Genomic DNA, 14,427 nt, shown 5'->3' with positions numbered 1-14,427 from the left:
AAAACCTGACTTCACAAGCTAATTATAACCCTGTCCTCCATGTTATAAGGTTTAAGATTAGTACTGGGGTTTTATATTACTAAATATCATCCCATGGTCTTATGTCTGGGATGGTGTTGCACGAACATTAATTTACGCACAATCTTTTTTCACTCTCTGTGCTTGATGAATTTTATGCAGGAGAGATCAGATTGCATAACTCTAGGCAAATCACAGCTCCTACAGATTGACAGATTCACAAGATAACTTCTAAAAAGACCCGAACCTGCTTGACATTAATTTGAATTTTCTCCTGCTAGAAAAATCTCTTCTATCAAATCTCAGACCCCTTGATTTTTCAGAATTGCATTAAAAAAAAAACTCTGCATACCAGAATGCGAAATGAAAAAGAGATAATGTCAAGACTTGTACGACTGACATGAGCCATTTCACTCCCTTGGTAACCACCATTATGCAAGATTTAAATTGCCTTATTAACTTTCTTCCCTCATGAAAATCTTCTTGTATCAAGATGATATATTTGGTTAATTAGTGGTGCCTCCGTGTTCTATATCTTTGTCCATTTATTTTCCGCAGATAACTTATGGTGACTGGATCGAAGAATCTGACACCTGCATTACTACTGACACTCCAGGACAAACACCGAATATTTCACCCTTTCTCCACTGTGACATTGGAATGTCCTCTAAGAGCACATATAAACAATTGGGGGGTATTTCAAGGACTTCCATTTTTCTCCCAAAGACTTTTTTGTAACAATGGCGTAAAACTTGAGCACGTTTTCCAGTTTATTGAAAGTATAATAAATGTAAAGGTCACTTATCATAGTATAAACTGGAATGTTATAAACATTTTTTTTCAGCTAGTGTATGACCTTCACAACCAATCAACTACAGGGTCAGAGAAGTCAAATTATTGCTCACAGGAATTATGATTTAATTAGTAGTTTAAAAATTTAATGGTCATGTCAGCTAAGTAAACTATACTAAACATTCATTCATTCTTCAATTTAAATAGTTTCAATACAACAGGTAAGTGATTTATTTTTAAATATTGATTCCAAGAAATGAAACAAGCTAGGTTTTCTCAATTTTATATATTAATTCCAAGAAATAAAACAATGTTTTATCAATAACTTTAAAACAATCTGTTATCATAGATTATGCCATGGGACATGAAGCTTACATGACAGTTAAATATGCTTAGTACCTTCCTACTGACTCAACAAAACACTTCCTGTATTTATGGAATCATTGACCTAATAATTAAGTCCTTCCTATTAAAACCCTGAATTAAAATATAATCATTAGCTAATCCCCCACTTCATATAATTCTCTAGCCTCATGGTCCGCCAGCTAATATCAGCTGAACAGAAAGGACAAGGCTAGTTACTCTGTGTAATCAGCTAACTAAGCTTGACTAATGCCTTCTTCATTTTCCACCAAGTCACTTTGATGAGGGGGAAAGCCAAGCTGATAACCCAGGCAACCTTCACCCCGGAGCAGGGGGCTCCAGACGGAATCGGCTGCCAACATCAGACCTCTGTTCCTTTCTTCTGAAGCAGTGAGATTTTTGTTTTTTTATTTCTATGTGAACAAATTGAAAGCAGGGTTAATTGAGACCTTGAACTTCATCAAAGGCAAACTTCTGGAGCTGAAACTTTAGAATGATACAAGCAATTGTTTGTGTAGAGCAATGGTCATGCCCTGTAAAAACTCTCAGTAAAAGTTTTTTTTTAAAGCAACACAAGACCTCAGGGTTGTATGTAAGAATTGAAATAGCAATTAAGGTGCATTAAAAAAAGTAGATTGGGAATTGATCATGTTCATCCACTACAGGGGGTTGTAGGTGGAATATCAAAATAACCACTGGATTAAGTCATTATAGGTGGGGAAATTCCCTGGCCCCCAGGTCTTATAGACGATCAGGAAATCCCAACACTTAACTTTCAATACCATGTTCATAAAATGGGCTTTATACAAAATGGTGCAATGACTAGAGCACACTGCAAATAATTCACATTAATTGTCTACTTATTACTGCATCGTTCAAAGAGCTTGTCATTGCAGACTAAACATCAATACTATTGCCACTACATGATTTGCAGCAACTTATGTAGACATGAAGACTCCAGAAAAAAAAAACTCCAGATTTCTAGCAATGATGCCTGAACACTCTGCAATTCTCCTACCAGCTCTGAGAAAATGACATCCAAACTTTTAAAACAAACATTTGACAAATGCACATAATCTGCTACCCCGTGATAAGAAACACATGTCAAATGTGTATCCTACATCATATTTTTTCTCTCTCCCTCCAAAAAACTTGAATTACATAATCTTATGTGAAAGTAGCTCTTTGTGAAACTCAATGTGAGAAAGTTTTCTAGCAGTTGACCTTCATCTGCAAAAGCTTAGTGTACGTGAGGCCAAGAGATCTGTAGAAACTATAATACCACCAACTCTGGAAGGCAACAACATTATCTGTGGCTGGCTTTTAATGAAATATTGCTGATGAACTTGGGTGATCTGAATTTGTAGCTGCTGTGAATTTATTATTTCTGTATGTATATAATGTACTGAAAGGATCAAGTCAAAAAAACATCTCTCCGCATGAAGTTCAACATTTCTCCATAAAATGGCTCACTTCTTAATTAATAACATCAAGAAAACAAGTGTCTTATGATGCTGAATATACACTAAAACTTCAGAATCTTTTCACCATTGATGATGACTGACAGTATGATCTTTCAATGACCTTGACCCTAACCCACTCACAAAAAATGCGACCTTGACCCTGTGTCACTCTAGTAAATCTCAACTCTATCTGGCAAGAGAATCTTGTATCCATGAGCAGCTCCCATGTTTTGCAGGTTAAACTCAAGCCTGTACACATGCCTAATCAGCTCTGTTTCACATAAATCAAGATCATTTTGCTGGGCAAATAAGAAATCTGACATTCCTGAAGAAATATTTAGACTTGCACGAATTAGTATCTAGTCTAAACAAAACATGTCTGCCCCGGTAGTCTTATTAATTGGCAATCTCTTCGGAAGTGGTGTAACAGGTTCCTGAATCATCAATAAGACATGGGAACCCCTTATCAAAGCCCTCTATCCAGTATTCTTTTCCTCTCTCTTAAGCCAAGTCTGTTACAAAAAAGTTAGCCAATATCATTTACATAACAAAAGATGCATGACAAAAAAAATGGGGCTTGATGGGTTTTCTCTGTTTCGATGCAACACTCTGATAACAGTTTTCATTGCAAATTGCATAGAAAATCATTAGCATGGTAGGCTGGTATCAATTTTTTTTTTTTTGCTCTGTACCAGCAGGCCTCCTACAGCATTCTTTCTGATTTTTTTTATGGTTTTCTGATGACCAAATCCTCAAGTCTTTTGCTTCATTTCAGTTGCCATGGTAATTCCATAAAAACCAGAGACAACACATATAGATATGTCATTATTAAAAGCCCTTCATGAACTGATCATGCAAACAGTTCAATGTCATCGACTTTTATAGCTTTGCTTTCTAGATTTTTGAAGCATGTGCTAAGAGTAAATGCCCAAACTGAAGAAGATAGCCTTTAATTAAAAATGTTTCTCTCTTTTATGTTTTACATATTATGTCGTTCAAAACTGTACTTAGCGTTTCATCAAAACTCTTCATTATGCACAATTGCAGCTTCTAGTAATTTAAAGCTTTAAAATCGTAATTGAAGAGACAAACTGTTGAGTAGGAAAGATTATCGTGTGGTCTGGGTGCCAATTTTAATGATTAAATGACAATTAACTTGGAGTGGGTCCGCATCCATATTGATGGAACAGCAAACCGATCAATGCTTTTTTTATTGCATGCTAATACGTGTTGTGAACTTTGTCATTTATAATTCATACTCAATGTATGAAATTATAAAACTTAATATTTCGGATCAGATTTGATACTCATGCACGACTCTACAGTTTGTAATACATAATTCATACTTCACATAAGTAGCCCATGATTCATGAAACTTTCATCTGGTATAACGTTTCCAAACTTTACAAAAACATTTCTGTACCACTTGTTCGGAATAATTGTGTGTATAGTGGAACAGAAACTGTAGCACTTATGATGTGTAGTGTGCTTTTCCTCCCCGTTTATTAAATCAGCATGACGAATATCTTGGGCTGATTTAAAAGTTTGCCACTGGAGTGGGGATGTGTTTAGATCTTTTTCACCTCCTTTTATAAAACGTCTTGGGAGTTATTTATATTTTTACATCATTCTCCAAACTTTCTTGGATCTCTTCATCCCAAAATAATTCTGTGACTCATTTGATAAATTCAGTGTAATTGCATCAATTTTCAGATAACATCTTCCATGTTAAAGCTTGTTTGTGACCTTGATTTCCATGGTAACCATGATCACATATTTTATACTAAGTGTCATGATAAAGAAATAAAATGACAACATTTATTTGTTTTGAAGACTCTCATTGCACAAAAATCTATCTTTCGCCAAAAATAAAGTCCCATAGAATCTGTTTTCCTCAAGAATCTCTTAATACCAAACATCCGTATGAATCATCCAGACTTCAGAAAAACGGTGAAATTAAAAAGATCGCAATGGCATTTTTCTGGCTTCTCACACTGGAAATGGTACAGCGGACGTCTTCCCAGACCGCCTTGACAAATGAGTCACGTTTAGAAACCCAAAAACTGGGGAAAGATTGAAAACCTCTGTTTTTTCTATCTCTTTGTCAGTTGTGTGTTTTATATATAAGTTGTGCAAGAGATAGGCTGTAAAGCTAACTAGGTCTTTGAGAGATTTCAGGCCATGTTAAAAATAGCTGGATAATTGTCAGTTATGATGAATTTAAAAGTTTCAAATTCTACAGTTCCCAAGATAACTGGACAGTTGTTCCAAGATTTTATTTCTTGGTGGCAACAGATAGTCTTCCAGAATTTACAGTTTTATGAAGTTTTATTGTGGTTTTGCAGAGTTTTGTAGACTTTCTCTAGTTTTGAAGAATTCTCACCAAATATTCACTCATCAGACTTATAAGTCTGTTATGCCAAGAGATAAGTCCCTTTCTGGATAAAAATTCTTCGTTCATTTGGTAAATTTGAATTATGGGCACAATTTTTCATTCTCAGAAATGTTAATTTAAAGTCTTTGATCTGAAGTTAACTGAGTCTTTTGGTATTTTAAGGGATGAGTATTCACTATCGTCATAGTTTTTGACTTTAGGCCTGATGGAGAACAAGTCTTTGAAGGTTGTGTTTGATTGGGTCTGCACTCAGTTGAGCACCAAGCAAGTTTTTGTGAGTTGAGTTTGAGCTTGAGCCTACAACTGAACCATTTAACCAAACTTGTGTTGAGGAGTTTGCATTTGAGCCTATAAACATAGTTTGAGTTTGAGCCTATACTTAGATAAGCAAGTCTTTGGCAGTTAAGTTTGAATCTATACACTTAGTTAAGCAAGTCTGTATAGGTTGAATTGAAACTAAGTTAAGTAACTGTCTCTGGCAGTTTTACATGATCCAGGAACAGATACTTCCTATGGTTGGCAACTGTTAATTGTCTTTGTCAGTTGTGTAAGAGTACAATTTATATTTGTCCGTCTCATATTTACATAAGTCTTACAGGTGTAGTAACAGGTGCCTAATTATATGGCTGTAAAGATTAATCAGGTATCTGTCGGTTGTGTTCGAGTGACAATACCTGCAGACTGAGTATACCCTCCATTTAGACAAGTCTCTTTCAGTTGTATTGGATTTAAATCTGCTTAAAGATTAACCAGATCTTTGTAGGTGTTTTTGAGTTACTAGTATATGCAGTATGTCTAACATTTAGATGGCTGCTGCATGTTTACTAACAGTTGCCAGAGATTAACTCAGTCTTTTTTCGGTTGTTTTTGAGTGATAGTATATGCAGTATGTCTAACATTTAGATAGCTGCTGCATGTTTACTAATGGTTGGCAGAGATTAACCCAGTCTTTTTTCGGTTGTTTTTGAGTGATAGTATAACATTTAGATGGCTGCTGCATGTATACTTACGGTTGGCAGAGATTAACTAAGTCTTTGTCGGTTGTGTTAGGGTTGAGGCCTCGTATATATAGGTTGGTCTGACTAAGTTGTTCCCCAGAGTTACTGGACTGGCTACTGGTTGTGTTAGGGCTGGCCGCAGGCATGCTGCGTGGTGTATAGGTCTGCAAAAATCACAAAGAATCTGATTAGTTAAACTGCTAGATAGAGTATTACAATAAAAAACATTCACATAAATTCTGACAAAGTCGTAGAATCTGGGATATAAATGGCATAGTTATTTACATGGTGTATATTGGTGTATCATCCTAAGATGGTATTTTGAGGGGATTTTATCCATAACTTGTCTTTACATGGTTGGGTGAAGAAGGAATATGGCAGGTCTTTCAAAAAAATCTTTCAATAGATATGCACCTTTTAGAACTTTAAAATCCTGTCTTTAGTGTGAAGAAACATATGAGAAAAGAAAATATGATATCTGACTCTCTTGACTCAAAAGCAGCACAATATTGCTTTGCACCAGTAGCACATTTTTGCATTGCACTTTGCAACAGAGACAATGCAACAGACAACAGCACAGAAATAGACAAATAAAGCAAAATGCTTGTTACAAATTAACACACTAAATATTGATTTCACCTCAAGAGATGTAACAGTTTGAATCTTATGGATTTAGTCATAAAAACGCCATTCAACATATTGGCTTGTTCTGCTAAAACATCACTTGCTAAATGACAACCAATACACAGGAGAATAGGGCCTCTTCATAATCAAATATCTGCTCTGGCCCTCTGAGTCATTGCTAGAAGATGATGATGATGGGGAAAACACTACCAGCATTTATAGTTTTTAAACTACTTGAATTCTTTTAATCCATTCTCAATCAGATTATTAAAGAGAGAAGGAGAAGGAAAGACATCACTGAGAGAGAGAAAGGGAGAGGGAGATAGAGAGAGAGGGGGAGAGAGAGAGGGCCAAGAGAGTGGTGTTAAACAGAAAGAAAGGGAAAACAGAGAAAGAGAGGGAGAGCAGAGAGAGAGGGGGGAGAGTGATTGTCTCAGAGAGTAGAGCACAGAAAGAGATAGAGAGCTAAGAGATAGAGAGAGAGAGAGATTGGCCCCAAGGTCAGATTGTAATCTGGAATATAAATCAGACTGACCATTATAAATGTACCAGCTGATGTCAACACAACCTATGCATTAAGTACAATCTGCCATTGTGGTGGACATGAGTCATTGTAAATAGGTTCTATATGAGATTAGTTGACTTTCTAAACACAGTAGCCTCCATTTAAGCCAGACACACTGTCACTACCAACATAATAACCCCACCCCCATCCCCTCCCCTTGAAAACACCACCCAAAAATTATTATGTAGTCAATTAAAACCTCAGAAAAATGTCAAATGGACATTTTTTCCCTTCATCTTGATGGCATCAGAGCATAAGATGGATACAATTATGTTTTGGCAGATTGATTTCATGAAATGACACAAGCTTGGCAGCCTTAAACATAAACAATTGCCCATCTGTTCCAGAGAATGTTTATCTCTCAAGACATGAATGCATTTAGCTTTTTTTCTAATTACTAGAAATAATCAATTAACAAAATTACCCCCATGTTATTACAAAAATTGCCCTTAATGAGTAAAACTGCACATACCTCTCAGTATCAAAGAAAAAACAGATGCAACAGTCTATAGAGAACTGATTCAGAATTTGGGTATAAAGCAGAGCTGCATAGCCAAATAAGCATAAAATAAACGATTTTCGGATGAGAACACTACCAGATATGGTAATTTTATTCAAAAAAGACACATAATATACGCTTTTAAGCAGAGCCCACTAGAATATCATGCAACGAAGAGATCATATGGTCCAACACACAATTACACAAGATCTGCATGGGCCTTAAAAGGCCGTGGTTAAAAACGAGCAAAAAATGTTTATAGACTCTCACATGATCAATGACAGAGCAAGTGTGTTTCTTCTATAAGTCCAGAATTATACACCGAACAGTATTTAATCGGGCCTCCGGGGGGGGGGGGAAAAACGTTTTAAAAACCGAGATTGGAATGTCACCACAATCTCTGGGGTAATATACTCTGTTATGCTTCACCTCGGCGTAAATATTTGATAATTCATTCACCGGTGCCGTGTTATGTGTGGTCACACTTGTTTGCAAGGTATTCACCTTACCGAAAAGAGCACCTGTTTTCTAATGCCATGGTTTTTCTGCTTAAAAATGACAAAATGTCATCAACCTTGCATGAAACTTACTGATTTTTCTTACAAAGTTCAAGATGATGCAAAATATTTCATGTTTGGACTTTGAATTTGGGATTTATGCAAAAAAGAATAGACAAATGCCAGCGAAGACGATGGCGATGCCATTGCTCGTTATCTATCAAGTGTAAAATATCTTCTCTGCTACGTAGCCACATATTTTAAGTTTTGTCTGTTCAAACAAAATTAACTCTATTCAAACACAAATGCCAGGTAAATTTTAAATTTCTTATCAATTGAAAGATATAAACATCTCATTTTTCAGGGCAGATATACAATATTCGCATTGTCCTACCCCCAAAACTGGCAGAGCTATAAATCTAGACAAGACACCATTTCACCTGTGCAGTTATGTCTTACGTCACAGGTACCTGCAATTAGGCCAAGCCTTAAAAATTTTAAGGGTTTTATCATTTGTAACTGGCAGTTTTTAAGTCATATCACAGATTTTAAGGTTTTTACATGTAACCTGGAATAGTTTCAATGAAAATCAATTTTAAACTTTACAAGGTCAATTTTACACTTTAAAACTTCATAAAAATACGATCAGAAATAATTACATGGTCTAGCTACCTTCAAATATCTTGAGAATCAATATATATTTTCAGATAATTAAAACTTGCATAATTTAGATTGCATTTAGAAAGGGGGAGATCAAATTACACATGAACCGGAGATAATTTGTTACGAGAGATTATATTTTGTTTACGTGAGATTCTATTTATGCATTTGCCTGTCTAACCTTCACAAAATTGTTATCGTACACTATAAATGACACTTCATTTTCAAAATATTTAGTATAAGTCTACAGTCAATCTATGTCAATAATATCCATGCAGGTTGTTTGTTTATTTCTTTTAATTATACAATGTACATGATATAATCTTACCAAGCTCCATGTTCACAATATAAACAAAATAGTTTACCTTTGTCACAAACCAATTAACAAACACAGCTTAATTTTAATAAACCATTAGTAAATGACTTCTGTCAAAATGAAACCATTACAGTATACTTTCTCCTACCTAGTGTGCATATCAGTTAATTTCTTCCAAAGTTAAAGATGAATTTTGATAATAACAGCTGGCATTATAGGATGAATTCTATTCGATTAATAATAGATGCAGCATTAATAAATCTGATATTTATGGAAAGCATGTTTAAATATGGTAGCTTAATGTAATTGACGTTGAATTTTTGATATGGAACAAGAAATTCAAGATATTATTATTCTATCAAGCAATATTATTATTCTATCAAGCAATACTAATTAAAAATTTATCTGGAATTTATCATTATATATATTCCCATCTCAGTTTAAAAAAAGATAGTATCCATTTCAGACAAAGTTAAAGAAAAAGTACAATGGTTTATTGTCATATATATTTTTCCCTTTTAAAACAGGTCAATGCTCTCAAAGATCATACACAAATTGTTTTGACCTAGAACCCAATCATTCATCCCAGAGATCAGAGAGAGAGTGGAAAACCAAACATTCCACAAAGCCAATCACAATTTCAGAAGAAAAAGAGATTAATTCAATCAAAATTTGCCAATTCCACCAATTAACCAAACCGTTTCCCTTCCACATCCCCAATGATGTCGGTAGAAATTCCTTGCACTGTCAATGATAATAGGGGAGAAGGGATTTTTTCCCCACTTTCCTGACAGTGAAATCAGTGCTGATTCCCTAAGACATCCTTCTCTATCAATCAAGGAAAAACAGTTGTCTGATCAAATTCTCCCCAAAACAAAGAAATTTATCAACAGGCAATCTGTCTTTCTGCCACTCCTGAATAACTATTGTGTAAAATCTAATCCTTCTTTTCTTGTCTCAAGAGACTAAAGAGGTCAAATACTTCTATCAATGGCCTGATTTAAAAGAAAGCTCTCTCTCTCCCTTTCAAACAGGTCAAAAACTTCTCTCAAAGTCCTAATTTAAATGAAAGTCCCCTGCTTTTCCTTCCCCCCTCTCTCTCTATCACTCTCTTCTCTCCCTCCTCTCTCTCTCCTTCCCTTCCCTCCACTCTCTTTCTCCACAGGTAAAAATCTTCTGTCAATGACCTAATTAATTTAAAAGAAAGTCCCTCCTCCCTCCCCCCAACTTAACATTCAAATACCTCCATTCCCCCCCCCCCTTTTTTTCTGTGTTTTACACGTACCTGTTATGTGGTCTGTGAAGAAGTTAAAATGATAATAGTAACAGACACCTGAACATTTCTTACAGGTAAAAAACTCATTTTCAGGTGACAATTTACATTAACAGGTTTGTTAAATAAGGTAGATGGATTTTTCACCTACACAAATTCGTGATCACTCAGGCAGGTAACTTTAACACATTCAAAATAAGACTATGTACTGGTATTCATGCAAGTTATTATGTACAACATATACCCAAGTTTCTGGAGCTCACATTTGAGTTCAAACCAATATCTTAAATCTTTCTAAAATGATATTTTTTTAAATCTAAATTGTCCAGTTAAAATGAAAAGCAAATGACCCAGTTTTTTTTTTACATTTTTACATAATTTTTACAAATAAGAGAGAAGTAAAAATACAACTACCTGACTAAGCTAGTAGGCGAATATGAATCCAACAACAAATAAACTAAAAATAAATCCACCGAGGTAAAAGCTGTAGATTGTCTATCAATGTTAAACCTAACGAGACTGACTCTGACTTTACACTACATAAAGGTCATTTACTTCAGATTTAGTTTTTCCTGCCGGACACTGTGTGTAAAGGACCTTCACCGCTCAACGTCACACACTAATCTGTAGAGTCACTAGGCTTATAAAATCGGCAGATGATCCTCCGAACGCCCAGTTACTTTCCAGTGGAGGTTTTTAAATCTTTAGTGGACCACTCGAAGTCACTCGATTAAGAAAAACTGGGAAGGGAATGTCGAATTTAAAGTGCGTGTCTCAAATTGACAGCAAGCCCATTGTGTAGCATTAAAAAAAAGGCCTCGACTGAATTTACTTTTTTTTTTAAAAAAGATCGAACTTTAAATGCCTTTAAGCTTCAATGAATTTAATTTGTAATATAGATTTAAGACACATTCAATATTTGCCGAATGTTTATCAACTATTCATGAGAAGTAAACAGTATCTCTACAACGCAGAAGAATATATCACTTGTGTAAAGAAAGGGATTTGTGTGAAATCTTTTTTCGGGGTAAATGTGCTCATTGTTTAGTGTTTAAAGAGATTTTTTATTGAGGAAATTAACGAGCACTAAATATGCGAACCCACATGAATTCCGGAAGCCGACTGGTTTTTTTCTGTTTTAACATGCTTAATCAAGGAGGCAAGAAAAAAATAAACTAGCAATTACAAAGTAAATGAACGGAAGAATTCAATCTCTGTTCTAAACCGATACAAGTGTTAAACCAATCATTTCGAATTATGTAATGCGATTCAGCTCATAAAAGAAAAATTATACAGCAAGTAAAAAAGGCTTTTTCATTGAGCTTTGGTTTCTTTCTTTAAAGAGAGACTCTCTAGTAAATAAAATAATTACACCCCAAAAAATGTAGAATCTCGATATATAATCACTGCTTACACTCGATTACGACTATCCTTGTCATAAACATATCTCCTAAAATATTTAAAAGTCTGAAAATACAGTTCATTGTCAACTTGGCAAGCCATGATCTAATCCCAAATAACATCGTAACAGCGCAAAAGATAAACAACAGAAAATTGTGTACAAAGGCTCCTGTTTCGAATCCGTATTTTTGTTTTATTGCGTCAAATTTTGTTAATGGATTAAAATTAGACACACAAGACCCCTAAATGTGTAACCTGGCTGAAATCAATAACTCAATCAATGAACATTTTATTTGTCATTATGCATCGTGGGGGCCCCGCTTCATGCTTAGTACAGTTAACTCTAAAGACTGCTATTCTTAGTTGCTACACATTAACCTCACAGAAATAATTGTTTTTAAAGAAATTACCAGCCAAAAATTAACAGAACACGATATCTCATAATACACATATATAAACCTACTTGCAAGCAGCTGCCAAAATTATGTGAGAAGATTCAACACTTCTAAGAAATGTAAACATCCCCTTAATATTTTATCTCTGTGATCTTGTAATATATCGCACTGTATTAAATTAAACACACAAGAAAAAACCTAGCTGTGCTGTACCCCCATTTTATTAAGTGATCTAAGTATTTGTGAGTCCCTCCCATATAGAGGAGGAACTCTTGTAATGTTAGGGGGGTAAACCCAAAGTTTTAAAACAAAAATGTATCCATGATTTAAATCGATATCACAAATTATAAACCTGATCACATTTAAAGGGGTGTATTGATTTTTAAACTTTTTTTCTGAGTTATGTACTGCTTAAAAAATATTTGTCCCTCTTCAACAAACAAACATACAAAAAAAAACCCTATAGAACCTTTCCATGATGGATAGTACCTTTCAAAGTAAAAATTTCACATGAAAATTTCCCATCAATAAAATCTGGGTTATCATGGCCATTAATGTTCCAAATTTATGGCATCAGAATGCTGCACACATTATTATCATTCAACTAATTCAAAAGATAAACACTGGAGTACATAGCCTCAGTATGTCCCCCTATAAAATGTGTGTCCCATTATCTCGTTTTCCCCAATACCATGTTTCAGGGGGTCCTTTAAGGTGGAACACAGGCTTCAGTTAACAGACTTACACAGGGCCCTAAATGGGGAAAACTAAGGCCTGAGTGGAAAACACAGACTTGACCCTTAAAGGTAGCTCAGTGTGCAAAACAGACTTTATATACAGGATCCTAATAGGGAAACAGGGCTCAAGCGAGCAGTTGCAGGGGACCCTTATGGGGGGGGGGGGGGGCAATGCTAGTTCAAATTGCCAAACTTTGGAAGCTATTATTGAAAAGCCTTCAGTTGATACTTTAAAGATGGTATATATATATCTGTAACACATATGAATAAACAGTCTTTGTACATATTTAATACTGAGAAGGACTGTTATTGATAACAAAGCCTGGCCTGCATGTTCCGGGAACACATCTGTCCTCATCAAATACAGCCATTGTGTAAAATCTGTTGCATTTTGCCCGTGGGATCAAGTCAACCAGCATTTCTGCTGATGTGTCCTGTCCTACAAGCTAAAACATTGATTTTTGTCCCCCCAGTCGAGTTTCTCCCTATTCAGGGCTATTTGTCCACAATCTATACTGAGACAATTACTCAATATCTGTCTACTGTAATGCTATAAATACAGAAGATGGCCAATTCAACCAAAGTTCATAGAACAATCTACAGACTTAAAGGCTTTAAGAGCTAGTCCATAATCTTTCCTTTCTTTTTTATGGCAAATGAGATTTTTTTCGTCTTTTTGAGAAAATGAGTCCAGAATCCTCTATTGGTTTTCTCCATTTCATTATTAGTGCCATAAATAGGAAAATATATTCTCTTTATAATATTGTCAAAAATAGAATAAATCATGATCCCCACAATACTACTTTATGCTGAATAGCTGGCAAGGCCTCTCATGCGCAATTATAATCCACAATCCCTTTATAACATGCAACCTGATCCTCACATCAAGTGACTGCAAAATAAGCTGCACAAAATTAACAGAAGATTTACATCACAGTTTTAAATCTTTCTAATTAAAAACATTTAATTGCATCTTCAAATCACCGCAATTAAATTAAAATCTTCATGCATATTAGAAACATTGCATTATAAATGTTTGCATATTGAAGTCATGACCAAACCTGCATGACATATTCTTCACAATTTGTTAAAAGTCAGAACATTTTAGCGTCCATAAAAAAAGAACTTCTTCGAAATTTGAGGGGCCCTAAGTTAACTTTATGGCAGGTTTACTTTAATTTTCATCTGAGTGTCAGAAATCGTAAAACTTCGCAACAAATCACACGAATCTGTTGAAAAAAGTTTGAATGCCTATGACTTCACCAAGTACATCGAACACTTGCTGTTGGAAATGATTAGAAAACAAACAGATAGATATACACTTTGTTTATTTATAGACGGGAAGGTGAGAAGACAGTTTTAACGGTTCAAAGCTGGCGAGGATCCAGGGTAATTAGATGTTTCGCCTTCTTCTCCAATCCGTGCTTTCAA

General features: G+C 35.1%; 1 protein-coding gene across 10 annotated transcripts in view; it reads right to left on the bottom strand.

The window, feature by feature from the left end:
- Positions 1-14,427, bottom strand: part of LOC134248159 (RNA-binding motif, single-stranded-interacting protein 1-like) — an 82,622-nt gene that overhangs the window by 26,141 nt on the left and 42,054 nt on the right. For all 10 annotated transcript variants that reach the window (XM_062730572.1, XM_062730574.1, XM_062730573.1 and 7 more), the window contains one exon: positions 6,042-6,193. In XM_062730572.1, coding sequence (XP_062586556.1) covers positions 6,042-6,193 — 152 coding nt within the window. The remainder of the gene's footprint in view (positions 1-6,041; positions 6,194-14,427) is intronic.

The sequence above is a fragment of the Saccostrea cucullata genome, unplaced genomic scaffold (genome assembly GCF_032062105.1).
Source record: "Saccostrea cucullata isolate Sc308-1 unplaced genomic scaffold, CSIRO_AGI_Scuc_v1 ctg1130, whole genome shotgun sequence".
NCBI classification, from domain to species: Eukaryota; Metazoa; Mollusca; class Bivalvia; order Ostreida; family Ostreidae; genus Saccostrea; species Saccostrea cuccullata.
The sequence above is the reverse complement of the archived record's forward strand: the minus strand, read 5'-3'. Positions and strand labels throughout refer to the sequence as shown.